Source organism: Panthera leo, chromosome A1 (genome assembly GCF_018350215.1).
Source record: "Panthera leo isolate Ple1 chromosome A1, P.leo_Ple1_pat1.1, whole genome shotgun sequence".
NCBI lineage: Eukaryota > Metazoa > Chordata > Mammalia > Carnivora > Felidae > Panthera > Panthera leo.
In genome coordinates, this window is record NC_056679.1 from 135,940,241 (window position 1) to 135,966,197 (window position 25,957).

Genomic DNA, 25,957 nt, shown 5'->3' on the forward strand with positions numbered 1-25,957 from the left:
GTAGGGTATTACACCGTATGAGGATACCATGATTCATCCCCCCTGTTGATGGACATTTTGATTGCTTCTGGTTGTTTGCTCTTGGAGTTAACGGTGCAGTGAACATTCTTAAACGTGTCTTCATGTGCCCTTGCTCGTATAAGATAGATTTCTAGAAGTGTTCGTCGAGTGTACAAGTTTTGTATTTTGTTAGGTGCTGCGAAATTGCCTCATTGTGAAAGGCTGTTTAGTTCTCCTGACAGTATGTGATGTGAGAGTGCTCATTTCTCAGCATCTTTGCCCTGCCCTGGACATTACCAGTCTAACGTTTACCAATATCCTAAGTGAAGATTGAGTTGTATTTTAACTTTAAAAATTCTGTGATCCAGCATGTTTCCTCTGGAGTTTTTCATATTAATGCTTCGTCTAAGACCGGGCCAGGGAAGGGCCCTGATGAGGCCTGGGTCGGGTCACCATCTGTACACCAGCCTGCTGTGCTCCAGGGAGGGCCCTCATCACATAATATGGCAGATGGCATTTCCCACAGTTACTGTGTGGCATAGTGAGATGGTTTCTAGAGAAACAGGACTCTGGAAACAATACGTACTACATGAATTAATTGTAACTGCCCTCTTATTTTTGATAACATCTGGACATGTAGCCAGGTTCACATTCAGAGTGCCTTTGGAAGAGCTTAGGATGACTTCCTGAGCAGCTTTGAATGTGCCTGCTTCACTCCAGTGCCCCTCTGTGCTCTGTGGGCTCCTCCCAGGAGGGTGTCGTGCTGCTCAGATCCCTTTGGGCCCCTGCTTGAGCTGGGATTCTTACCACAGGGCAGGGGACAGTGTCATGCGGGCGCACTGTTTGGCCATGGTGCCAGAGCCACGGAAGGACTAATATTCATTAGCCTGTGAAGATCAGTATTTCCTGTTGCTCTTTGTGCTCAGATCCCTCTTCCTCCACCTACACTTTCTGAAGGTCAGAGATATAAATACCAAGACATACAGACTCATTTTTCTTTAAGTAAATACTCATAAACGGGGCCTGGCCTTGGAAAAGCATACGCCAGTGGTAATTATTAAAGCGTTGATTGTAAGAGGTGTGCACTTGAGGTTAGTTTTCATTGATACCTACAGCGTTCCGGTGCAATAGTAACAAAGTTAAGAACCTCAGTTTCAGGCGCTCCTGGGAATGACTTTTGATTTGGCTTTGGTAAAGTGAAACAATTTGAGGGAGGTCTGGGACCTTAGGATGAGGTCCTCCAGTCTGCCTCAGTGACCTTACCTGCAGGCAGCTGTGGGTCTGCCAGGCGGACACGCTAATTAGATGGCAGCCAGGGTGGTGACTTAGTGGGTCAGGAATAGGCCGCTCTTGTTTAGACGACTTTCTCAGGGCTCTCGCCGGTGTAGTACATCAACTGACTCGGGTTTGAGCTTCACATTTTAATTTTGGCAACAAAGCTATAAAAAAAAAAAAATCACAGCAAAAGAAAGAAAGGAACCAGCATTTCCTAAGTAACCATTATAGGCTAGCCACTTTACACATGATTATTATCCTAACTGCAATCCTGACGGTGTGGGCGCTCTTCTTGCAGAAGGAGAGACTGAGGTTTGCAGAGGGCTCCAGCAGTTTGACTCAAACCTGACATCATAATCAGCAGGACAAGGATTGTATTTGCCTTATAACTTGTGTTTTGGGGTCTGTTGTTTTTCCTCTGAAAACCTCTGAGCTTTAGTTTTCTTTGCCAGCAGAACTGGGGAAGATACCACTTAGATAGTCAAACTGACAGATTAAAATGAGGTGTATATGTGTAAGGTGCTTATCTGCTACAAACCAGCTTAGCCATTCTCAGCTAGTAGTTCCTGCACGGCTCCTAATTTGCACCCTTTTTCTTGTCACGTCACTTGATCTGTTTCAGAAGCAAGAATAGAGTAAGTTTGGAGAGAACATGCCATTGACTCATTTCTCCATTGTTATCAAGTAGTAAATGAAGTCTGTTAAACAAGATCCTGTTTTTAAGTAGGAAATACTTAAGTCTAAAGGCTAATAACTTTGTTATCTGGGTAGTTTTATTTCTAGAAATTTTTAAGGTTTTTGACATGGTGATGCAACATCTATGTAGCCTTGTTTTCAGCATTTCACCCGTCAGGATAGAGAGGATGATCTGGCTGGGTGTAGAGAAAGGGGGCAGGATCCCGATGTTCATCTTGGCCCCTGTCCTTTATGGTCAGCATTGGGTGGCTTTTGGTTTCCTTGGACTCTGATGAAGGAAATCACTTTGCCCTGAGGTGGTTTTATCTGTTCATTTAATGGGTTCTTCATACGTAAATGAAAATAAAGGTTTCATCTGCAGACAAGCTGATGCGGTCATGATTAAAGGGTTTAGGTCAGGACCAGCACATAGTCTATTAACACACAGTAAATTTTAGCTGGAGTGAAATTGTCAGTGTTTGCATGGAGAGCTGGAATAAGGAAGCTTGGGTAAGAGTACCCAAAATATAAATACTTTTAATGTTGGTTCACTTTAACTTAATCTTCTCCTTATTTGTAAGCTTGCCACAAATAAAATAACAACGGCTTTCCTACAGGTCACAGGCGGGCTCTGCTTGTTATGTCCCTGCACACCGAGTGGGGAGGCAGGTGGGTGTGGGGCAGGTGGCTGGGACTAGCTGGTGGTGGTAATCAGCATTAGACATCTAAAGAAACTTGAACGCCTTTTTAATTTTCAACCAGTGCCAGCATTCTTTAATGTACCAGTAGTCCTATGGGCTGCCGACTATCAGGACATTAGGTTCTCACTGTGGGAAGGATGGTGCTGTTACCTGTGGCCTTACAGGGGACAAAATGGAACAAAAGTGGAAGTGGCCTATCCATCTACTGACCTAGCACTCAACAGCGTGGAGTACAGAAAGCCCTGTCTGTCCCAGCACCACCGTCAATGGAAACGGGTTGGCGGATGGGCCAAGGCATCCTGGAGAGCCGGTTTAGAGAGTTGTAATGAATGGCGAGGTAGGTGGTAGAGTGTGTGCTCTCGCCAGTGGGTGTGTCTGTGGCTGTCTGAAAGCAGAGATTCCTAGGTTTCCAGCCCCGCTGTTAATGCTAAGTTAGCAGCAGGTATTGTCCATGGCTGGAGGAAAGTTGTGTCTTCCCTCAGCTGTTCTTAGCAAGCATCAGCATCACCTGCAGGGCTGGTGAAAACAGCCTGTTGGACCCCCCCCCCCCCCCCCCCCCGTGGTTTCTCATTTTCAGGACTGGGGCATGAGAATTGGTGATTCTAATAAGTTCTCGGGCCAAGTTGATGTTACTGGTCTGGGGACCACACTTTGAGAACCAAAGCTGCAGCCGGAACACTGCAAGCCCAGAGAGCTGTTGAGTTAAGGTGAGGCCTTTTCCAACCCATGGCATACTTAGAAAATGGTATTGTCGTACAGAGCAATAGAGTAAACTGAAAGGGATTTGGATCCCCAGACGTGGACTGACCACAGGCTCTGAGGACCAAGGTGTTCTGTGCCTTGTGGCACACCTGTTGCCGTGTGCCGGCACAAGCTACGTGCCTATTAAAATACAGTCTGCTCCAGGATTTCTGTTACTAAAACAAGAGGGCCTAGAAGGAGATCACAGACTGAGTGTAAAGTTTCTCCACTGCACCCCCTGCCGAAGCTCGAACAACTCCTTGACTCTGAGGGAGCTGCAGAATTCATCTTGGCTGGTATATGTTAATATTTCCCTGTGGGCAGCGTGCATTTGGGTAGGGGACCTTGTGCTTGCTAAATCCTCAGTGCCGTGTGATTAACATACGTTAATCAGACTGTGCTCGAGCCTCGTCCATCCGTGATCTCTTTGTTTGTGGGATTTGTACATCTGGGAGCATCGCCTTCAGGCAACCAAGAGTGGAAAAACCTTTGAGGGTACTTTCCCCGAGGCAATTTTGAGGTTCCTGTGGAGGGAGCATCTGTGAGTATAAAGTAACAGCAAACAGGAAAAACGAGTTGGACCACTTACTGTTCTGAGAACTTGTAGTGCAAGGGAAGGGGGGACCTCAGGTTGTAAAGACTGGCGATGGTACTTTGAGATTACAGTGCTCTTCTCTCTGATGTCTGATGTGTTTCTCCACTTTTAATTACCAAGCAGGAAAAGCCTTTCTGTTTCCCTTTTTGAAGGTGGTGTTCCTACGCTCTGTTCTAAACAAAGGCACCTGGTGATAAAGCACGTATTCATTTTAGGTTGTATTTTGTGTTTCTTGTGTGGTTTTTTTTTTGTTTTTTTATTTTTTTTGGTTTTTTTTGAGAGAGATAGAGCAAGCAGGGGGAGGGGGGACAGAGAGAAAGGGACAGAGAGAAACAATCCCAAGTAGCCTCCACACTGTCAGCACAGGGCCCGATGTGGGGCTCGAACCCATGAACTGTGAGATCATGACCTGAGCTGAAACCAGGAGTTGGATGCTTAACCAACTGAGCCACCCAGGTGCCCCAGCATGTATTGTTTTTAATTTTCAAGTCAGTTTAATCCATAGTAATTTTGTGTCAAAAGCTGCTCTAACAGTGTTAGTCTAATTGGTGAGTAAAACTTCAAATGGATTCACATCATATCTCATTAGGGTGTGGTGAGGAGTTAAGGCATTGAGAAGAATGGTTCCTTTTGTTACAGGGAATAGTCAGTACCTCGAGAACATGAGTGTGTTATGCCAGAAAGAGCTGGTTTTGGAGTCAGGTGGACGAGGGTTCCAATCCTGTCTCTACCATGTGACCGTGAGCAAATTAATTTAACCTTAGAGTCTCAATTTCCTCATCTGAAAATGGAGATAACCCTATCTCACCAGGCGGTGGTGAGTAATAAACAATGTCAGGTTTCGTAGGCACATAATCGATACTTAAATGCAGAACTTTCCCTTTTGTTTTTAGAGGTAGGTGACTTTTGTCACATTGCTACCACCAGCTGGATGCTGGTCTAGCCTGATATTTTCTTGTGTTATGTGATCAAGGAATGAAGACAGGACGAAGAGAAAAGTGGGGGATGGATGTCATTGCGCCTTTTGGGTTGTCCTAATCCCAAATGACATTAATTTGCATGGAGAGAAGTGTTTCCCTAAACTTACTTTTGAGAGAAGAAGGTTTTCTTTCTTTAAAAAAATATTATTTTGGGGGCACCTGGGTGGCTCGGTCAGTTAAGAGTCTAACTTCGGCTCAGGTCATGATCTCACAGCTCGTGGGTTCGAGCCCCATGTCAGGCTCTGTGCTGACAGCCCAGAGCCTGGGGCCTGTTTCAGATTCTATCTCCGTCTCTCTCTGCCCCTCCCCAGCTTGTGTGCTGTCTGTCTCTCTCCCCCCCCCCCCCCAAATATAAATAAACATTAAAATAAATAAAATTGTTTTTAATGTTTTATTTATTTTTGAGAGAGACAGAGTGTGAATGGGGGAGGGGCAGAGAGGGAGAGAGAGAGAATCTGAAGCAGGCTCCAGGCTCTGAGCTGTCAGCACAGAGCCCGACCTGGGCCTCAAAACCATGAACATCGAGATCATGACCTGAGCTGAAGTCGGGTGCTCGAACGACTGAGCCACCCAGCTGTCCCTAGAAAGTTTTCTTTCAGAGTGACCTAAAAGTTTTTTGACCTTTTTATGCCATCTTTGACTTTAAGGATTCGGGATCATGAGGCTGCTCAGGAGTCCGAATAGGCACAAATGAGGGTGGAGATGGCTTTGTGAGGTGAGGAAGTCACAGTGAGGAGGACAGGTGTTTGGAGCTCAGCTGTTCTGGAGCCTGGCTCTTGGTGTGCCTCTTGACACCCCATAGGGATTTAGGATGTTTTCATGAACTCTCCAAGGAGTGTTAGATGTCATTTGTTACCGAGATTTTTTTTTCACAAGTGTGTGATCAGAACTCTTCTGATAATTACATTTGGAATAAAAATTTGTCCTCATTATAATGACCTCTTGTGAAGATCTTTTGAAATTATTTGATTTCAGTGTATTTCATTTTGACATTTCACAAGCACTTTAGTTCTTTCTTGATTGGAATATGAATCTCAGTGAATCTGCCCTGTGTATCACACTAAATTAATTCACTGTATTCTGTAGATATGGTCTCTGTGAGTACTTGTCCTTTTTTGAAGTTAGTCTCAATAGTGAGTCTGAGTCATTCTTTTGGTTGGTTAGGTGTGCTTTTTCTCCTCAGCCTCTTAGCGTGTCTGTGTTTCTTTCTGGTGTCTTGTTTTTCCCTTTTTTTTAATGTTTATTTTTGAGAGCGAGAATGAGTGGGGGAGGGGCAGCGAGAGAAGGGGATAGAGGATCAGAAGGGGGGTCTGGGCTGATGGCAGAGAGCCCAGTGCGGGGCTCGAACTCAGGAACCGTGAGATCGTGACCCGAGCCGAAGTCAGATGCTTCACCGACTGAGCCACCCCAGTTGTTTTTCTCTTTTTGGAAGTCTGGGGTGGGGTGGGGTGCCACTGCCAGCACCTTGTCAAGTAGAAACCAGTTAAGGGAAGCCAGCTAGGCCCTGCTGGGTGGGTTTCTGCTGCCTGCAGTGTCCCTCCCCCTTCACTTAGGTCTCCTCCCCACCGGAGGGCCCTGGGTGGGAGTCTGCTGGATCAGCCCTCCTGCCTGGCTGTCGGCACAGAGCCCGACGCGGGACTCGAACTCACGAGCTGTGAGATCATGACCTGAGCTGAAGTCGGACACCCAACTAACTGAGCCATCCAGGCCCCCCTTTTCTTTCTTTTTTTTTTTTTAATTTTTAAAAAATGTTTTATTTTATTTTTGAGAGACAGAGACAGCATGAATGGAGGAAGAGCAGAGAGAGAGGGAGACAGAGCTTTTCTTAAGTTATTGGAGGAAAATTGTTCACCGTTTGCTCTATAGCATTAAGCCTCATTTTTCTCTGGTTCTAAAGCTTTAAAAATTTGCTACAGTCATTAGAATGATTGGTTTTGTTTGCTTGTTTTAAAGAACTTTAGCTAGGGGCACCTGGGTGGCTCAGTCCATTGAGCATCTTTGGCCCAGGTCATGGTCTCACCATTTGTGAGTTCAAGCCCCACATCGGGCTTGCTGCTGTCAGTGCAGAGCCTGCTTCAGATCTTCTGTCCCTCTCTCTGCCCTTCTCCTCCCACCCCCTTAAAAATAAATAAAACATTAAAAAAAAAAAAAAGCAAGTCACATCATCAAGTTTTGTGGGTGGGCTGGGCAACCTGTCCGTAATACAGTGAAGCTCAGAAATCCATTTGCTCACCCCAGGAACACAGGCTGGAGACTCCTTGTGTAAATCACTATCACCTGGTCAGGCCCTACTGGGGCTTCCCCCCTTCTGTCCTTTGAAAGCAGCAGGTTTATACTCACTTGTCATTGGTAATATGAGGAATGCTGTATTTTAGCTTCTTTGGGAAAAATGAAGTATAAACAGGAAACAAATACCTTACTCCTTGTTTTTACAAATACATTTCACCTCAGCCTCTAGATTCTTAAGCTCCTTTTTAAAGACAAAGACTGCTGCTTATTCATCTTTGGGCCTGGCTGGGGATTTTTTTTTTTTAATCTGCAATGCATCATAAATTTGCATGCCCTTCTTCCAGCGGCCATATTAATAATTAATCTTCCCTCCATTGTTCTAACTTGAATATGTGTTCTGGCAAAACAAGCGCGCTGCCTTGGAATTTTTTTGTGCATGTGTGTAAAAAAAGGTTTAAGAAATGGGAGCCCTGTGCTGGAGGGTGAAGTTGGTCAGGCTAGTCCAGTTCTGCTGACTCTAAGAGATAAAGGTCAGCTCAGAGCAGCTGCATTTGATAAGACGTTCGAATATACACAGTGTAGAAGTACAGCAGTAATAAATAAGGTAACCTTTAGGCAACAACTCTGGGCTCCTGATTTGTGCCAGGTACCGTACTGGGCTCTGGAAACCCGAAGGGGAAGGTAGGAGGCTGCCCAGGTTGCGATGGTGGATTGTCACAGAGGCTTTCACGTGAGTGGTGTATTTAAGTCCCACATGACCATTTACTAGGTGTAGGTCTTTGGGAAAGTTCTCATAGTTTCCTCATTTCTAAAAAGGGAAAAATAGTACTTACCTGTAAGGCTGAGCCTACTAAACCATCTGTCAGTTCATTGTTTGGCACATTGTAAGCAGGCAGGCAGCGGTGGCTTTAAGAAAGCACACTGCCCCCTGGAGTTAGAGACCATGGGAGCAAGCCATCATACTGTGTGGGGGCAGTTGTTCCGCAGTGCACGAGTGCTCTGGTGGGAGGCTTGTGTGCACAGGTGTTCAGGGAGCTAGGAGGACAGGTGGGTGCCTCTCCCAGCAGAGACATGTGTACAAAGCCTCCAGGGAGTAGTGAGCCAAGACTTGAAGCCCAATTAAGGATTAGCTGGCAAAGAAAGGGGAAGGACATTCCATTCCAGGCTGTAAGAAGTTTACAAGGACACCCAGGCATCTTTTTTTTTTTTTTAAATAAAGTTTTGGTTTCAGCTTTGCCAGAGTCAGTAGAGCTTTGCAGTCTCCGTTCAGGTTGTAAAGGGGGAAAACCTGGAAAAGGGTTAAATGGGTTTTTAAGAAAAGGAGGTCGTTTTAAATTTTGATGAAGTGTCCAGAATAAGAATAGACCTTTGACTTGGCAACGCATGTGCCTGTGAAGCTTGGCTGATGGTGTGAAGTCCTAGGGAATTCAGTGGGAGCCAAGAGTGGTTCCCACCTGTCCCTGTCCCTGCTGTGGTGACATCTAAGCACACTCCCTTGCAACCTACCCACTGGTTTCCCCGTTGCAGATAGACTCCACTTTCAGAAGAAAATAATTCCATTCTTATCTATAAACAATCAAGAATACCTTGTGTTCTGGGGCGCCTGGGTGGCTCATTCGGTTAAGCATCCGTGTCTTGGTTTCTGCTCAGGTCATGATGTCATCGTTTCGTGAGTTCGAGCTCTGCAACAGGCTCTGCGCTGACAGCATAGAGCTTGCTTAGGATTCTCTCTCCCCCTCTCTCTCTATCCCTCTCCACTCACACTGTCTGTCTCTCTCAAAAATAAATAAACTTTAAAAAAAGAATACCTCATATACTTAAAGTGGTGCAATAATACATACCTTTCCTTGGTAGGAAAGGAGGAGGTCATGTTTTGATGCTATGCGTAATGGAAAACAAAGCATAAAGTGTGTGTGTTTCAGGGAAATACACTGCATTGATGCTGAACCTAATTGCAAGGATTTATAATAGCAAAATAATCCCATTAAAAGTCTGCTGTCACCTTCAAACACTTACAAAAATTCTTTGTTTAGATCCAGTAGCTTTAATTTCAGAATCCAGCATCTTGTGAGTTTTTACAATGCTCATCAAGGTACTGTGCTAAATATGAGACCTTGTCATCCGATTTGATTGTCAAAAGAATGTTGTGAAGAAGGTAGTTTTTCCCCCCACCCCGAGTTTCTTTTTTTCTCAAAGTATAATTAACATACAGTGTTACATTGTACAACATAATGATTCAACAATTTTGCACTTGACTCCATGCTCCTCATGATGTGAAATCACCATTTGTCACCAAGCAAGATTTTTCCAGTCTTATTAACTATACTCTCTATGCTGTGTTTTTCATCTTTGTGACTTATTTTGTAACTGGAAGTTTGTACCCCTTATTCCTCTTGAGTGTACTTATCCCCCCAACCACCTCCCATCTAGCAACCGGAAGTTTGTTCTCTGTATTTAAGAGCCTGTTTTTCTGTCTTTTTTCTCTGTTTTGTTTCTTAAATTCCATATATGAGTGAAATGATAAGTTATTTCTCTTTATCTGACTTATTTCACATAGTGTAATATCAAGTCCATTCATGTTGTTGCAAATGGCCAGGTCTCGTTCTTTTTTATGGCAGAGTAATATTATTCCATTGTACATATATGTCACATCTTCTTTACCCGTTCATCTGTCAGTGGAGATTTTGGTTGCTTCCGTGTCTTGGCTATTGTAAATAATGCTGCAGTAAACGTAGAGGTGCATGTGTCTTTTCAAATTAGTGTTTTTATTTTTGTTGAGCAAATAGCCACTAGGGAACTTACTGGATCATATGGCCTTTCTGTTTTTAATTCTTTGAGGAACCTCCATACTGTTTTTCAAAGAGGATACATCAGCCATTCTTTTTTATTTTAGCCATTCTGACAGGTGTGAGGAGATACCTCATTCTGGTTTTGATTTGCATCTCCCTGATGATTTGTGATGTTGAACCTTTTTTCATGTGTCTTTTGGCCATCTGTTTGTCTTTTGGGGAAAAATGTTTAACAGGTCCTCGACCCATTTTTTTTAATCAGATTATTTGGTTTTACTTGATGTTGAGTTGTGTAAGTTCTTTATATATTTTGGATATTAATCCCTTACTGGATATCTCATTTGCAAAAATCTCCAATTCAGTAGGTTGCCTTTTTGTTTTGTTAATCGTTTCCTTTGGTGTCCAAAAGCTTTCTTTTTTGGTGTAGTCCCAGTAGTTTATTTTTGCTTTTGTTTGTCTTACCTCAGGAAATATATCTAGAAAAATGTTTTTGTGGCTGATGCCTAAGAGATGACTGCCTATGTTTTCTTCTGGGAGTTTTATGGTCTCACAATTGGGTCTTTAGGCCATTTGAGTTTATTTTAGTGTATGTTGTAAGAAAGTGGCCCAGTTTCATTCTTTGGCACGTAGCTGTCCAGTTTTCCCAGTGGCATTTGTTGAAGAGACTATGTTTTCCCCATTGTATATTTTGGCCTCCTTTGTCGTAGATTAATTGACCATAGAAGTTTGGTTTTGTTTCTGGACTCTGTTCTGTTCAATTGATCTATGTGTCTGTTTTGGTGCCAGTACCGTACTATTTTTTTTTTTTTTTTTTTTTTTTACTTTTTTTTTTTTATTATTATTATTATTTTTTTTTTTAATTTTTTTTTTCAACGTTTATTTATTTTTGGGACAGAGAGAGACAGAGCATGAACGGGGGAGGGACAGAGAGAGAGGGAGACACAGAATCGGAAACAGGCTCCAGGCTCCGAGCCATCAGCCCAGAGCCTGACGCGGGGCTCGAACTCACGGACCGTGAGATCGTGACCTGGCTGAAGTCGGACGCTTAACCGACTGCGCCACCCAGGCGCCCCAGTACCGTACTATTTTGATTACTTCAGCTTTTTAGTATATTTTGTAATCTGGAATTGTGACACCTCCAGCTTTCTTCTTTCTCAAAACTGTTTTGACTATCGGGAGTCTTTGTGTTTCCATACAAATTTTGGTATTATTCTAGTTCTGTGAACAACGCTGTTGATATTTTGATAGGGATTGCATTACATCTATAGATTGCTTTGAGTAGTATGGACATTTTAACAATATTGGTTCTTCTGATCCATGAGCATGTAACATCTTTCCATTTGTTTGTGTCATCTTCAGTTTCTTTCATCAATTTTTTTATGGTTTTTGGAGTACAGGTCTTTCACCTCTTGGGTTAAATTTATTCCTTAGGTATTTTTTATACCTGTTGGTGCAATTGTAAATGGGAATGTTTTCTTAATTTCTCTTTCTGCTACTTTATTATTAGTGCATAGAAATGCAACATGGGTGGCTGGGTAGCTCAGTTTGTTAAGCGTCTGACTCTTGGTTTCAGCTCAGGTCATGATCTCATGGTTTGTGAGTTCAAGCCCCACATTGAGTTCTGCGCTGACAGTGTGGAGCCTGCTTGGGATTTTCTCTCTCCCCCTCTGTCTCCACCCCTCCTGCTCACTTGCTTGCTCTGTCTCTCTCTCAAAATAAACTTTTTTTTTTTTTTAAATGGAGTGTTTAAAAAAAGAAAAAGAAATGCCACAGATTTCTCTATAATGATTTTGTATCTTGCAACTTTACTGGATTCATTTATTCTAGTAGTATTTTGGTGGAGTCTTTAGGGTTTTCTATATGTACAATCATGTCACCTTCGAATAGTGAAAGTTTACTTCTTACCAATGTGAATGCCTTTTACTTCTTTTTCTTGTCTGCTGCCGCTACGACTTCCAGTATTATGTTGAATAAAAGTGGTAGTTTCCTTATTTCTTGAAGAAAAGAGACAGACTTTCTAGAACTTGTCGTTGGCAGATCTAGAGTGAGCCCAAGTTAATCTCATGTCATTGTTTTCATTACCAAGCTAAACCAGTAATTTCCTCCTTATTTTTGAAAAGTTGCTCTTTTTCACATTACTAATTTTTGTGGAGTTAACTTTCAATTTTTCCCACACCTTATTTCTATTACTTTGTAACAATTAAGTGACTTACCTGGGTTTCTCAGTTATTATTTGCAGAGTAATATATAACAACTTAAAGATTGGAAATGAAATAGAAAGTGTTGGATCTACCACCTGAACTCCAACAGTCAATATTGGGAATCTAGGGGCATCTAGCTGGCTCAGTCAGACGAGCATGTGACTCTTGATCTCAGGGTTATGATTTCAAGCCCCATGCTGGATATAGAGATTACTAAAAAAATAATAAATAAATAAACTTTGTAAAAAATGTTGTGACTCTAATTGACAATGCTTACTGATATTTAAATTTTTCTCCGACAGATCCTTTGGGAAATCTTTCGCGTTAACAGTGCATAACTCAATGTGTGTTACCTTCTAGGACAAATTCACTTACACATCAGAATGGAATAGGTAGTAAAGTAGAGAAGGAAGGCAGTGATCATGGACTCTACTGTGTAGGCTATTAACAATAGAGGCATTGAGAATGTATGTTAAAGGAAAATAAATGTCTTATTAAAGAACTGTAGCACCTGGTGCACCTGGGTGGCTCAGTTCATTAAGCATCCGACTTTGGCTGTGGAGCCCTGCATCGGGCTCTGTTCTGACAGCTCAAAGCCTGGAGCCTGCTTTGGATTGTGTGTGCGTATGTGTGTACGTGTGTGTGTGTGTCTGTGTCTCTCTCTCTCTCAAAAATAAAGATTAAAAAAACAAAACAAAAAAAGAACTATAGCAGAAATCATCACTTTAAGCTTCTTAATTTCTTCTGTGGTTTTAACATTACATATTTAGTGTGGATGGGTTAAGAGATCCAGTGTCTTTTGGGGCGCCTGGCTGGCTCAGTCTGTTAAGCATCCGACTTCGGCTCAGGTCATGATCTTGCAGCCTGTGAGTTCGCGCCCCGCGTCGGGCTCTGTGCTGACAGCTCAGAGCCTGGAGCCCGTTTCAGATTCTGTGTCTCCCTCTCTCTCTGACCCTCCCCCGTTCATGCTCTGTCTCTCTCTGTCTCAAAAATAAATAAACGTTAATAAAAAAAAAAAAAAGAAGAAGATCCAGTGTCTTTTGTCCTATATTAGTGGTTTTCCAAGTGTGGTGCCCAGACTACAGCATAAAGATTACCTTAGAACTTGTTAGAAATGAAAATTCTTGCCTAACCCAGACCTAGCCTAGAAAAAATGAGATTAGGGGCATCTGGGTGTCTCATTCAGTTAAGCATAGCACTCTTGATTTCAGTCAGGTCCTTATCTCCTAGTTTAAGGGTTTGAGCCCTGTGCATCAGGTTCCACACTCACAATGTGGAACCTGCTTGGGATTCTGTCTTTCTGCCCCTTCCCCACTTTGTGCATGAGCATGCTCTCTGTCTCACAAAAATAAATAAATAAACTTAAAACGATGAGATTAATCTTTCTAATGTGGGGTGGAACAATTACCATGGGTAATGATTCTGCCTAATCACATCAGGATAAGAGTCAGGTCATTGTGATATTTTTTCCTTTTTTGTAATTCATTCTGGACTTGTTAAGCTAACGAATTGGCATCATTTGTGTGTTGGTAACAATACTGATTTGATTGTTTACACTAACAAGGTAGTCATTACAGGTTAATAGTGTTTAATGAGCCCAATAAGTATTAGGTAATTTTATATCTGATATTTTTCTTCCATTTCTTTCCCCTTTAAATTGCAGGCTCAATGATAATTGTATCTCTTGGGTTTGTTTCTGTAGGTTAAAAATATTTCTGCTGGCACACAAGACATGCCTCCTCCCCCTTCTGACTATGTGGAAAGAGTGGACAGCCCCATGGCCTACTCCTCCAACGGTAAAGTGAATGACAGGAGGTCATATCCAGAGTCTTCCTATAAATCAACACCGTAAGTAGCAGCTTCCTTCTTCAGGTAGAATGAGTCTAAACAAAAATGAATATTTGCTGGTGTTGATAAATCAGTTCTTGTTGTGCCATTTGCCTTAAAAAACAAACAACACAAAACAGAAAAACACTTTCCCAAAGACTGGAGACTGATGTTGGCCTTGTTGGTGGAGGCTTGCAGCTACTTGGGAGATGAGGGGAGAGGGGCTGTGAGTTGGTGGGGTCTTTTTCCCCATCTAAGCTGAAAGTGGTTCTTTTTTCTCTCGTTGGTTTAATAGAGAAAGGGTAAGTTGGGTTTTTTTCCACTCTAAAAACATGGTTCTCTTTCTGATTCTGGTTTTGAGGTTGAGGTGAGGGTCAAGGACGTTACTGATAGTGGAACTGTGTGTGGTTGTGTCTCTCCTTGCCTGTCACTGTTAGAGCTCATTTAATGGAAAGGGAAGATTGCTGATTGATCTACCCTTAGCCACATACATTTTTATTAAAGGAGCAGACCTTGTTTGAATTCAGGAATAATGAGATCTCACTTGCTGTGCTAGATCCTTCATGTCCTGGAGGATGTGAAACTGATGAGGCCTCCACGTTTAGAGTTACAAGTAGTGTAGGGGCGCCTGGGTGGCTCAGTCGGTTGAGCGGCCAACTTCAGCTCAGGTCATGATCTCGCGGTCTGTGAGTTCGAGCCCCGTGTCGGGCTCTGTGCTGACAGCTCAGAGCCTGGAGCCTGTTTCAGATTCTGTGTCTCCCTCTCTCTGACCCTCCCCCGTTCATGCTCTGTCTCAAAAATAAATAAACGTTAAAAAAAAAAAAATTTAGAGTTACAAGTAGCGTAAAAAACCTCACAGTGAGTTTCTGGCCCAGAGTAGCTGCCATTATGGTTACTGAAATGGTATCTCCATGGTGGTTTTAGTTTACCCTAAAGCCTGAGTCTAATTCATCCTAATGACTAGTGAAGGAGGGGGTTTGGAGAGACTGTTACTGACTGGATGTGATTTTTGCCAGGGGATGATAAATTGCTCTTCTTTTTTTTTTTTTTTTTTAAGATTTTTTTTTTTTAGGGGCGCCTGGGTGGCTCAGTCGGTTAAGCATCCGACTTCAGCTCAGGTCACGATCTCACGGTCTGTGAGTCCGTGAGTTCGAGCCCCGCGTCGGGCTCTGGGCTGATGGCTCAGAGCCTGGAGCCTGCTTCCGATTCTGTGTCTCCCTCTCTCTCTTCCCCTCCCCTGTTCATGCTCTGTCTCTCTCTGTCTCAAAAATAAATAAACGTTAAAAAAAATTTTTTTTAAAAAGATTTTTTTTTAATGTTTATTCATTTTTTGAGAAAGAGACAGAATGAGAATGTGGGAGGGGCAGACCGAGGGAGACAAAGAATCCCAAGCAGGCTCCAGACTCTGAGCTGTCAGCACAGCACCCCATGTGGGGCTCGAACTCAGGAACTGCAAGATGATGACTTGAGCCAAAGTCAGACACTTAACCAACTGAACCACCCAGGCACCCCTAAAGATTTTATTTTATTTTATTTTATTTTATTTTATTTATTTATTTTTTTTTTAACGTTTTATTTATTTTTGAGACAGGGAGAGACAGAGCATGAACAGGGGAGGGTCAGAGAGGGGGAGACACAGAATCTGAAACAGGCTCCAGGCTCTGAGCTGTCAGCACAGAGCCCGACGCGGGGCTCGAACTCACGGACCGCGAGATCATGACCTGAGCCGAAGTCGGATGCTTAACCGACTGAGCCACCCAGGCGCCCCTAAAGATTTTATTTTTAAGTATTCTCTACACCCAGCTTGAGACTCAAACTCATAACCCCAAGACTGAGTTGCATGCTCCACGACCGAGCCAACCAGGCACCCCATCTTCTTATATATGTAATTCTAGAACTCCAAATTCCTTTGTAGACTGAAAAAAAAACAAACAAAAAAAACACCTTTCCTTTAATTGCTTTGATTGTTTTACGTTAAAGGTGTATCTGCTGGAAAACTTTTAAAGTTTTATCCACAGCTCCCTGCCCCACCTCCTTTTAATGGGCCAGTTAATATAGAGATCAACCCTGAGTGTGCGGTAGTTTGGGTGCCTGGAACCCCTTAAGGTGACACCAGCAGCTGAGTTAATTATGGACTCAGTTTGAGACAGTAGGTTTTATTATTACCCTGGAGTGGAATGTGGGAAACACACTGTCAGTTTGCCTTACCCTCCACACATGTTTTGTTTTGGTCTTCACAATTGACCCTCCTGTTGCTATCAGTTGTGAATGATTTGGAGGAGGAGCATTTTCTGTGTTCTCCTTCTGTGTGGATTTTGACAAAAATCTAAAATACTTGAGGCTGTGAGGGGCAAAGGTATACCCAGTAGAGACACAGTCCTTTTAAAAGTTTCAGGCTAGGAGTTGCGTGACTTCTGTGCATACATGAGAAATATTTATAATGCATCTTGTGGCCAGCTGTGTCTCTAATTGTAAAGCCTGAATGGTTACATAGCATTCCACATGCTGTCTTTTCATGACACCCAAGATATTTTCACAAGTTCATTTGGAACCATTGAAAAATCTTAGCTCAATTCTTGAATAAGCCAGTACCTTTGTAATGTAAAATTTTAAATGGACAGAAGGATAGCTTTTGTCCCCAGCTACCTAGTTCCTCTTCCTAGGAGCAGCTGGTGTTACCAGTTTCTTTTATATAACCTTCCAGAGGCTATTTTAAAATAAATATGCTGGCCAAAATGTACATTACTTATATTTTCCTTTAAAAAAATACAAGCATAGGGGCTCCTGGGTGGCTCAGTCGGTTGAGCGTCCAACTTTGGCTCAGGTTATGATCTCGTGTTCCATGAGTTCGAGCCCCGCGTCATGCTCTGTGCTGACAGCTCAGAGCCTGGAGCCTTCTTCAGATTCTGTGTCTCCTCTCTCTGCCCCTCCCCCGCTTGCACCCTGTCCCTCTCCCTCTCTCAAAACATAAATAAACATCAAAAAAGAAAAAAGAAAAAGAGAATGGCATGATCTAGAAACTCAGAGGCTAGCAAGGCTCCTGTTGTTCTGTGGGCTTTATTGTCGGTAGAGCAGAATGGTCATCCACATTTTCCAGGCTACGCTAACTGAACTTTCAGCATAGGATTTGGAAAATGGAATGCCTTCTTCCAAAGCTTACATATACAACCTGTTGAAAGATTCTTGATTAGCCCTTTTTGGATCATTGTCTTTCCTGAGGCCACAGAGATGGAGTTCTCTGATGGACAAGGCTTAGATATTCCCCCCGATAATGGTGACAGTTCTGAAGTACCATGTACATCATGGACATTATGCTCATAGGACACTGATGTTGATCATGCATTGTTTCTCTTCCCTCGCTGATACTGGGTGTCATCAGAATTCTTGTGAAGGTGTTTTCAATTCATTAATGATCCTGAACACCTGCCAGGTACACAGTAGGGTAGCTGTCCCTGGAATAGCAAATCCTTGTTGTCATGGAGGTTGCAATCTATCAGGGACAGAAGACAGTGCACAGTAGCTACACTGAGAGTCAGGACAAGATAGGAACACCAAATGCATGTGAGGGTGTGTGTGTGTGTGTGTGTGTGTGTGTGTGTGAATAAAACAAATGAATAAAAAAGACAATACAAAAGGGTGAACTTCTGGACTTGGATACTGAGTTGGATATCAGGGAAAGTATACAGTTGGTTGCCTCTTCTGGGGTATGCAGATTATGACCTAACAGGATTTATATCTAAAAGTGGGTTCAAGGGCACCTGAGTGGCTCAGTTGGTTAAGTGTCCGACTCTTTCTTTCTTTTTTTAATGTTTATTTATTTTTGAGAGAGAGAGAGAGAGAGAGAGAGACAGAGTGTGAGTCAGGGAGGGGCACAGAGAGAGGGAGACACAGAATCCGAAGCAGGCTCCAGGCTCTGAGCTGTTAGCAGCCCGACGTGTGGCTTGAACTCAAACTGTGAGATCATGTCCTCACCTGAAGTTGGACACTCAACTGACTGAGCCATCTAGGCACCCCTAAGCGTCCAACTCTTGATTTCAGCTCAGGTTATGATCTCACAGTTTGTGAGTTCTAGCCCCACATCAGGCTCTGTGCTGACAGTGCAGAGCCTCTTTTCCTCTCTCTCTCTGCTTCTCCCCTGCTTGTGCTCTCTCTCCCTCTGGAAATAAACTTAAAAAATAAAAGAAATAAAAAAGAAATAAAAGTAGGCTCAAAGATTATTGGCAGTACAAAAATTCCCTAACTCTTGGGGCGCCTGGGTGGCGCAGTCGGTTAAGCGTCCGACTTCAGCCAGGTCACGATCTCGCGGTCCATGAGTTCGAGCCCTGCGTCAGGCTCTGGGCTGATGGCTCGGAGCCTGGAGCCTGTTTCCGATTCTGTGTCTCCCTCTCTCTCTGCCCCTCCCCCATTCATGCTCTGTCTCTCTCTGTCCCAAAAATAAATACAAAACGTTGGAAAAAAAAAAAAATTAAAAAAAAAAAATTCCCTAACTCTTGAATTTTATATATTTGCTAAGCATTTTGTTTTTAGGTTTTATGCCATATCAAGTAAGTTATCCTCTAGAGTTTCAAAGTATGTAGGAGAATGGGAGGTGGAAAGCTCCCAAAGTCGAGATTTATAATATAAGTATCTAATACAATTATGAGAGGATGCCCATTTTAATGTTTTAGGTTTTGTTCTTTTCTAATTTGTTTTGCTTTTTAGTTTTCTCCTCCTCTAATCCCTACTCCCTGAAATAAGCCTTCTGCATTCCCAAAACGAGGAGCATAAAACCAGGCAGTTTTGGCAGAGTGTCTAGGAACCTGTTACTCATTGACTTGTAGAGAAAGTCACATTTTCCCTCCTTTAGATGTAGCGTTAATATAGCACCCTAAGCCTCAGGAAACTGAATACATTCCAACAGAAGGAATAAATCACACCACCACTCCCAACTATGCACACACATCCCAAAGCTTTAGGATTGTACAAGAAATTACTAAGTGTGGTTAGAAATCTGAAGACTTTGGGGCACCTGGGCAGCTCAATCGGTTAAGTGTCTGACTCTTGGTTTCAGTTGAGGTCATGATCTCACGGTTTGTAAGATTGAGCCCCGTGTCAGGTTCTGTGCTGACAGCTTGGAGCCTGCTTGGGATTCTCTCTCCTTCTCTCTCTGTCCCTCTCCCACTTGTGCATGCATTCACATGCACACACACTCTGACTGTCTCAAAATAAACATTTAAAAAAATCTGAAGATTTTGACAACAGTTAGAATCAAGCAGTTCTGGATCACCTAGAAAATAGAGTACACCTCATAGATAAAGCTCAAGATTATAGTTTCTGTCAAGGTGCCTGGGTGGCTCAGTCAGTTAAGTGTCCAACTTCGGCTCAGGTCATGATCTCATGGTTTGTGGGTTTGAGCCCCGTTTTGGGCCCTGTGCTGACAGCTTAGAGCCTGGAGCCTGCTTCGGATTCTGTGTCTCCCTCTCTCTCTGCCCCACCCACCCCCCACATCCCCCCCCCCCACACACACACACACATTCACTCTCTGTCTCTCTCCATCTCTCTCTCTCCCTCTCTGTCTCAAAAATAAATGTTTAAAAAAAAAAAAGATTATAGTTTCTGTAAGTGGAAAAGCAATAAGAAAACAAAAGTCTTAAGACATTTTTACTAGTTGATTTGAATAGCAGGCCAATGGTGGAAAGTCTCAGGCATGACCTTTGTGTTCTTTCATTGTTCTTCTTGACCTTCTTTAGCTTTGCTATCAGGGAAAGTTAAGTTTCGCATTGCTGTTACTCAGAAGTGCTTTACTGTTGCCACAGCTCTTGGTGTTTTATTCCACGTTTGGCTTCATATTTATGCTTGTGGCACAAACATTTGCACTTAAAATTCCAATGTGGGGGGTGCCTGGGTGGCTCAGTTGGTTAAGTTTCAGACTTGTGATTTTGGCTCAGGTGACGATCTCACGGTTCGTGGGATCGAGCCCTGCGTTGGGCTCTGTGCTGACAGCTTGGATCCTGCTTGGGATTCTCTTTCTGCTCCTCCTCCACTCTTGCATGTGTGCACTCTCTCTCAAAATAAATAAGCATTAAAAAAAAAAAAAACCAAGGGGCGCCTGGGTGGCTCAGTCGGTTGACCGTCCGACTTCAGCTCAGGTCATGATCGCATGGTCCGTGGGTTCGAGCCCCGCGTCGGGCTCTGTGCTGACAGCTCACAGTCTAGAGTCTGTTTCAGATTCTGTGTCTCCCTCTTTCTCTGACCCTCCCCTGTTCATGCTCTCTCTCTGTCGCAAAAATAAATAAATGTTAAAAAAAAAAAAATTAAAAAAAAAAACCACACACACAAAAAAACAAAACTGATGCAATTGGGAAAATAAGTCTAATAATAACACTTCCAGGCCATTCAGTCTATGTGGCTGCAGGATTATCATAGCAGTTGTTTAAATTTTTAGTCTCTTTAGTTTTTTCAAGATTGTATCTTGAAAAGAAAGTTGATACACAGGAGTCTAAAATTAGTATTAGAATATGCTTACCTCTGAGAATCAGCTTCTGAAAGTAGATATGTATGTGCATTTCTCTTGACTGCTTACCATTCTGTGAAACTGGAAGAACCTGTAGAAAAGAATCCTGAGCATTATTTTCCTGCCTGCCTTTTGTGGAGTAAGTCCCTGGCACAGGTCGGGTGAACACCTCTTCCAGATCAGCCTGGGCTTCCTCAAGTGCAATCTTAGATCCATCCTGCTTAGGAATGTTTACACATGGGCTCCCCTTACATCGGAACCTTAAAGCTACTGGTCTGTCTCAGAGGATCTGAGCTGGTGCGAAACTGAACACGGGAAACTGGGGATCTGCTCCGTGTTGGGAACATGAGCTGCTTACGTGAATGAATGCACTTACGTTTAGATGTCTCTTACTGCTTACTGTGGCTGCTCCTTGTGATTACAGCGCACTTGCTGGCAAAGAGCTGTGGTGTACCTATGACCCCTGAAAAACGATGGCTGTTTTGTTAGGGTGCCTGAGGTGGTGCAGGAGCTTCCAGTGACTTCACCGGTGGACGACTTCAGGCAGCCTCGCTACAGCGGCAGTGGTAACTTTGAGACGCCTTCAAAAAGGGCACCTACGAAAGGAAGGGCGGGAAGGTCCAAGAGGCCGGAGCAGGACCACTATGAAACAGACTACACGACCGGGGGCGAGTCCTGCGACGAGCTGGAGGAGGACTGGATCAGGTACGGGGTCACCTCGTGTTGGAACCACTCGCACATCTGTCTGATGGGTCGCCTGGGCCAGTCAGCTTTGGGGTTTTGCCTGCCAAATTGGAGTTGGGTGGTAGGATTTCGTTCCTGCACAGCCAGGACTGGAGATGGTATTTCAGGAGGTTCTTTTCTTTAGTGCTCTTTTGTAATAAAGATTGATGTAGAGGGGATATGTTTGGCTCCATTGCGTCTTAAGAACACTCTCAGTGTCTTTCACAAAATGACTGATGAACTTCACTCTTCACTTGTACCAGTAGTCACCCAAGAAAGGTCTTTCAAATAAATAAAACACAGGTATGGAGGAACTTTTGTTACTGATTATATAATTCCCAGACCAGAGCTATGGCTTTGTTTTGGCATTTACTTTTAAGTTAAGGTTTCATGGGGAGACCAGAGATTCTTTTAAAAGTTTAATCCAGAGGACTTTGGCAAACGGTTTTGTAAACAATTAAGTTAACAATTTAGTGTTCTGGCCAAGGTTGTGGTTAAGTTCCTTTGTGTGTTGGTGGTTTAGTTATACTTCATCATCACTAACTATCCTCATGTATGGTGTGTAGCCCTTTTATGCCCAAGTGTCCTGAGAAATGGGACACGAATCAGAAACATTTGTGGTCTGGATGGTGGTCAGTCACAGCGTTGCTTCTCGAGCTGTGAGAGGTGGGTGGTGTAGCATAGCCTGACATCGCCTCCCTGGTGGTTCTCATACCACACCTTCCCTTCTTCCCACAAGAGTTCTTGGTCAAGAGGCACCTGGGGGGCTCAGTAGGTTGAGTGTCCGGCTCTTGATTTTGGCTCAGATCACGATCTCATAGTCTGTGGGATCAAGCCTTGCTTGGGATTCTCTCTCTCCTCTCTCTCTCTCTGTCTGCCCCTCCCCCTGCTCACGTGCGCTCTCTCTCTCTCTCTCTCTCTCTCTCTCTCTCTCTTCTCTCTCTTCTCTCTCTCAAAATAAATGGGTGGACTTAAAAAACAAAACAGAACAAAAAAACAGAGTTCTTGGCCACGTTCAGTCATCTAGCTATAAAATACTTTCCTAACTTGTTTCATGGAACATCTAAATGAAAAGTTTTAAGAAACTGTTTTCTTGTTTCTCTTTTGAGCAATCATTTAATTTCTCCCCTCTGTAAAATGAAGATAGGAGGCCAATTTTGGTGTAAAAATTGAAATTCCATATTGCTGTGAAGTTCCTACATCATGTGGAACAAGTCAGAGTATTTCCTCAGTGGATTATTAGTGAAGAGCATCACCTGGAAATGTAAAGAATGGCTAGTCTCTTGAGAGATGCAAGGGATACAGAATTGCATGCATCGCCAGATTATTTGTACAAGGAGCATGCATTTTTGTACATGTACATTTTAATGTCTGATCTCACCATCAAAGGATTTTAAAAAGCCATTTCTGTGGAGGAAAACAAGTTAAGTTGGAAAAAGAAAAAAGAATCTGAAGACTGTAGTTGGTGGCAGAAAACAACCAGCTACCAGCCAGTTCTTCTGCTGCCGTAGTGATGGGAACGCACTTTGTGTTCCAGTATTCCAGTTTTCACACTTTAAATTTAGGGGTGCCCAGGTGGCTCAGTCGGATGAGCGTCCAACTTCGGTTCAGGTCATGATCTCACGGTTCGTGAGTTTGAGCCCCGCGTTGGGCTCCGTGCTGACAGCTTGGAGCTTTTAGGCTGCTTCAGATTCTTGTTTCTGTCTGTCTCTACCCCATCCCTGCTCATGCTCTGTGTCTCAAAAAAATAAATAAACATTTAAAAAAAGTAAGATTTTAGACATATTCTATTGTCACATGGTGTTGTATTTCCAGAATAAATAAGTTCCTATGACTTGAACCTCAAATTTCATAAATGATTTTCAATTTTATTTCTGAAAATTATATTAGCATTGTATTTCTTTTCTAAGTAGGCTTCACGCCCAATGCAGAGCCCAACATGAGGCACAATCCTGAGATCAAGACTGAGCTGAGAGCAAGTCAGGTGCTCAACTGACTGAGGCACCCAGGGACACCCCTAAGCATAGTATTTTCTTTTTTAATTTTTTAATGTTTTTATTTATTTTTGAGACAGAGTGTGTGAGCGAGAGTCAGATGCTTAACCAACTGAGCCACCCAGGTGCCCCTTTTTAAATTTTTTTTAAGTTTATTTATTTTGAGAGAGAGAGAGAGAGAGAACACAAGTAGGGGAGGAGTGGAGTGAGAGAGAGAGAGAGAGAGAGAGAGAGATTGCCAGGCAGGCTCTGCACTGTCAGCACAGAGTCTAATGCGGGACTCAAACTCAGGAACTGTGAGATCATGACCTGAGCCAAAATCAAGAGTCCGTCACTCATCCAACTGAGTCACCCAGGTGCCCCTAAGCATAGTATTTTTAAAACCATAACCAGTGATGTAGAAATATAATCATTCATTCTTTTTTTTTTTTTTAAGTTTATTTGGTTATTGATTGAGGGAGAGAGTGCACGTACAGGAGAGGCAGAGAGAGAGAGAGGAGAGAGAATCCTGAGCAGGTTCCATGCTGTCAGCTCAGAGCCGGATGCTGAGCTCGAACTCCCAACCCATGAGATTATCACCTGAGCCCAAACCAAGAGTCGGACGCTTAACATTTTTTAATGTTTATTTTTGAGAGAGAGGGGGCAAGTGCGGGCAAGGGAGGGGCAGAGAGAGAGGGAGACAGAGGATCTGAAGCAGGCTCCTCGCTGACAGCAGAGGGCTCAGTGCGGGCGCTGGAACTCAGGAACCATGAGATCATGACCTGAGCCAGAGTCAGACCCTTAACCCACTGAGCCATTAAGGCGCCTCTAAGTAGAATCATTCTTAAGAGAACTCACTTGCTTCTCACCTTCCTCTCATAAGCAAGAAAAAGAAAACAGGAGAATGTCACTCTCACATCCCACCAGCTTTATTGTCTTGGCTGAAGAAATACTGGATTTTATGTCTGCTGGAATCAAAAGTAGTCATTTTCTCACTGAATTTTTAGGGAATATCCACCTATCACTTCAGATCAACAAAGACAACTCTACAAGAGAAGTTTTGACACTGGCCTGCAGGAATACAAGAGCTTACAGGCAGAACTTGATGAAATCAATAAAGAACTTTCTCGTCTGGATAAAGAGTTGGATGACTATAGAGAAGACAGTGAAGACTACATGGTAAATTCAAACCTGATAATTGTATATTATATATGATGTCATTCTAATTTATGAAGATACAGTATCCTTTCTATTAATGTTGATTCAGATTTTGCTAGTAATTTTTAAATTGATTTCATTGAGAAATAATTGAAGTCCAGTCTCAGATGAAAGTCTTTCCAAATTGAAGAGTGTACTAATGTAGTTAAGTAAGAAATAGAAAACAAAAGGCTATGTACATATATCCCTTCCTGTTTAAAAATAAAATAGCTGGATTATTTTTTCTATTTTAAAACACTGTTCATTCTTTCTGTAAACTATTAAACATTACAGAATTGGGTACAGAAAGATAAACTACCTTAAATTCTGCCTCCTGACTGTCACCAAAATGTTTGTTTAAATATCCCCTTCATGCAAAAGTGCACCTAGACACATACCGTCTTTGATAAAAAGTTATCTTTTCTTCCCCCCCGGCTGAGGTTACGTTTGTCCATGAAAGTTACTCTTTCCTTTTTAATCCCCCTTTCCATACTTTCATAGTGAAGGAAGTCACTATGCATAGATCACACCTAAGGAATGGAGAATTATGTTCCAGCTCTTTAAAGACTGTGTACCTACACAAATTATTTGGAATTCTTGTGCATGAGAAATTGGTTACTTCCTCCCATTTACTTAATCATTCACTTATACCAGTATTGACTCATAAATATATCTATTTTATACGTTGGGTTATAATCCAATACTACTTTATTTTGTTGCTCAAATTATTTATAATATAACATGTTCACTTAACGATGTATGTAATATGCATACACGGGGTAGTTACTGGGAGTTCAGACCAATTTCATAATGGGGTATAACCAGATGAGAGCTACACTTTACAGAAGATCTCTGTGGGGTCAGCACGGCCCATGGACCCGCATGGGGAGTGATGAGAAGCAGCAGAACCATTACCTGTCTATGGGAATGGAATGTGAGGAATAGGTCTTAAATTCCTCTGTCCTGGCTTCCTCCAGGCTCTCTTGCTGACTATATGAATAATAGCTTTAAGGACCTAAAGACTTCATTATTTTAATTTCCTGTATTTGGGGTATTGTTGGCAGTTTTAGCTCCAGAATATAACATCAGGAATGTCATTTTTGAAAGAGAAGATTCCCCCCTGAACATATTCTATTGTGTTTCTCCTTGATAGGCTGCTGCTGATGAGTACAATAGACTGAAGCAAGTGAAGGGAGTAAGTATTCCAGATTGTAAGATTCTTTCGGAGAGAATGTTTCTAGTATGTGTTTTTTATTTAACCTTTGGAATGACTGTGAATACCTAGTCACACAAGCACTGATTATGACAAAAGGCCTTATCATTACAAGGTGAAAACTGTACCTGAGAAGTTAGGACCTTAATTTCAGTTGTTTGCAACTATAGCCAATACTGATTTTTTAAGATTATTTTATTTTTTTAATGTTTATTTATTTTTGAGACAAAGAGAAAGAGAGAGAGAGAGGCAGAGCACGAGCAAGGGAAGGGCAGAGAGAGAGGGAGACACAGAATCCGAAGCAGGCTCCAGGCTCTGAGCTGTCTGCACAGAGCCCGATGTGGG

The 25,957-nt window shown here is 42.7% G+C and overlaps 1 protein-coding gene across 2 annotated transcripts in view; it reads left to right on the forward strand.

Annotated features, from left to right (window-relative positions):
* OCLN (occludin) overlaps positions 1–25,957 on the forward strand; it is a 54,072-nt gene that overhangs the window by 25,387 nt on the left and 2,728 nt on the right. For both annotated transcript variants that reach the window (XM_042940585.1, XM_042940576.1), the window contains exons 5-8: positions 13,889–14,034; positions 20,996–21,211; positions 24,210–24,381; positions 25,553–25,594. In XM_042940585.1, coding sequence (XP_042796519.1) covers positions 13,889–14,034; positions 20,996–21,211; positions 24,210–24,381; positions 25,553–25,594 — 576 coding nt within the window. The remainder of the gene's footprint in view (positions 1–13,888; positions 14,035–20,995; positions 21,212–24,209; positions 24,382–25,552; positions 25,595–25,957) is intronic.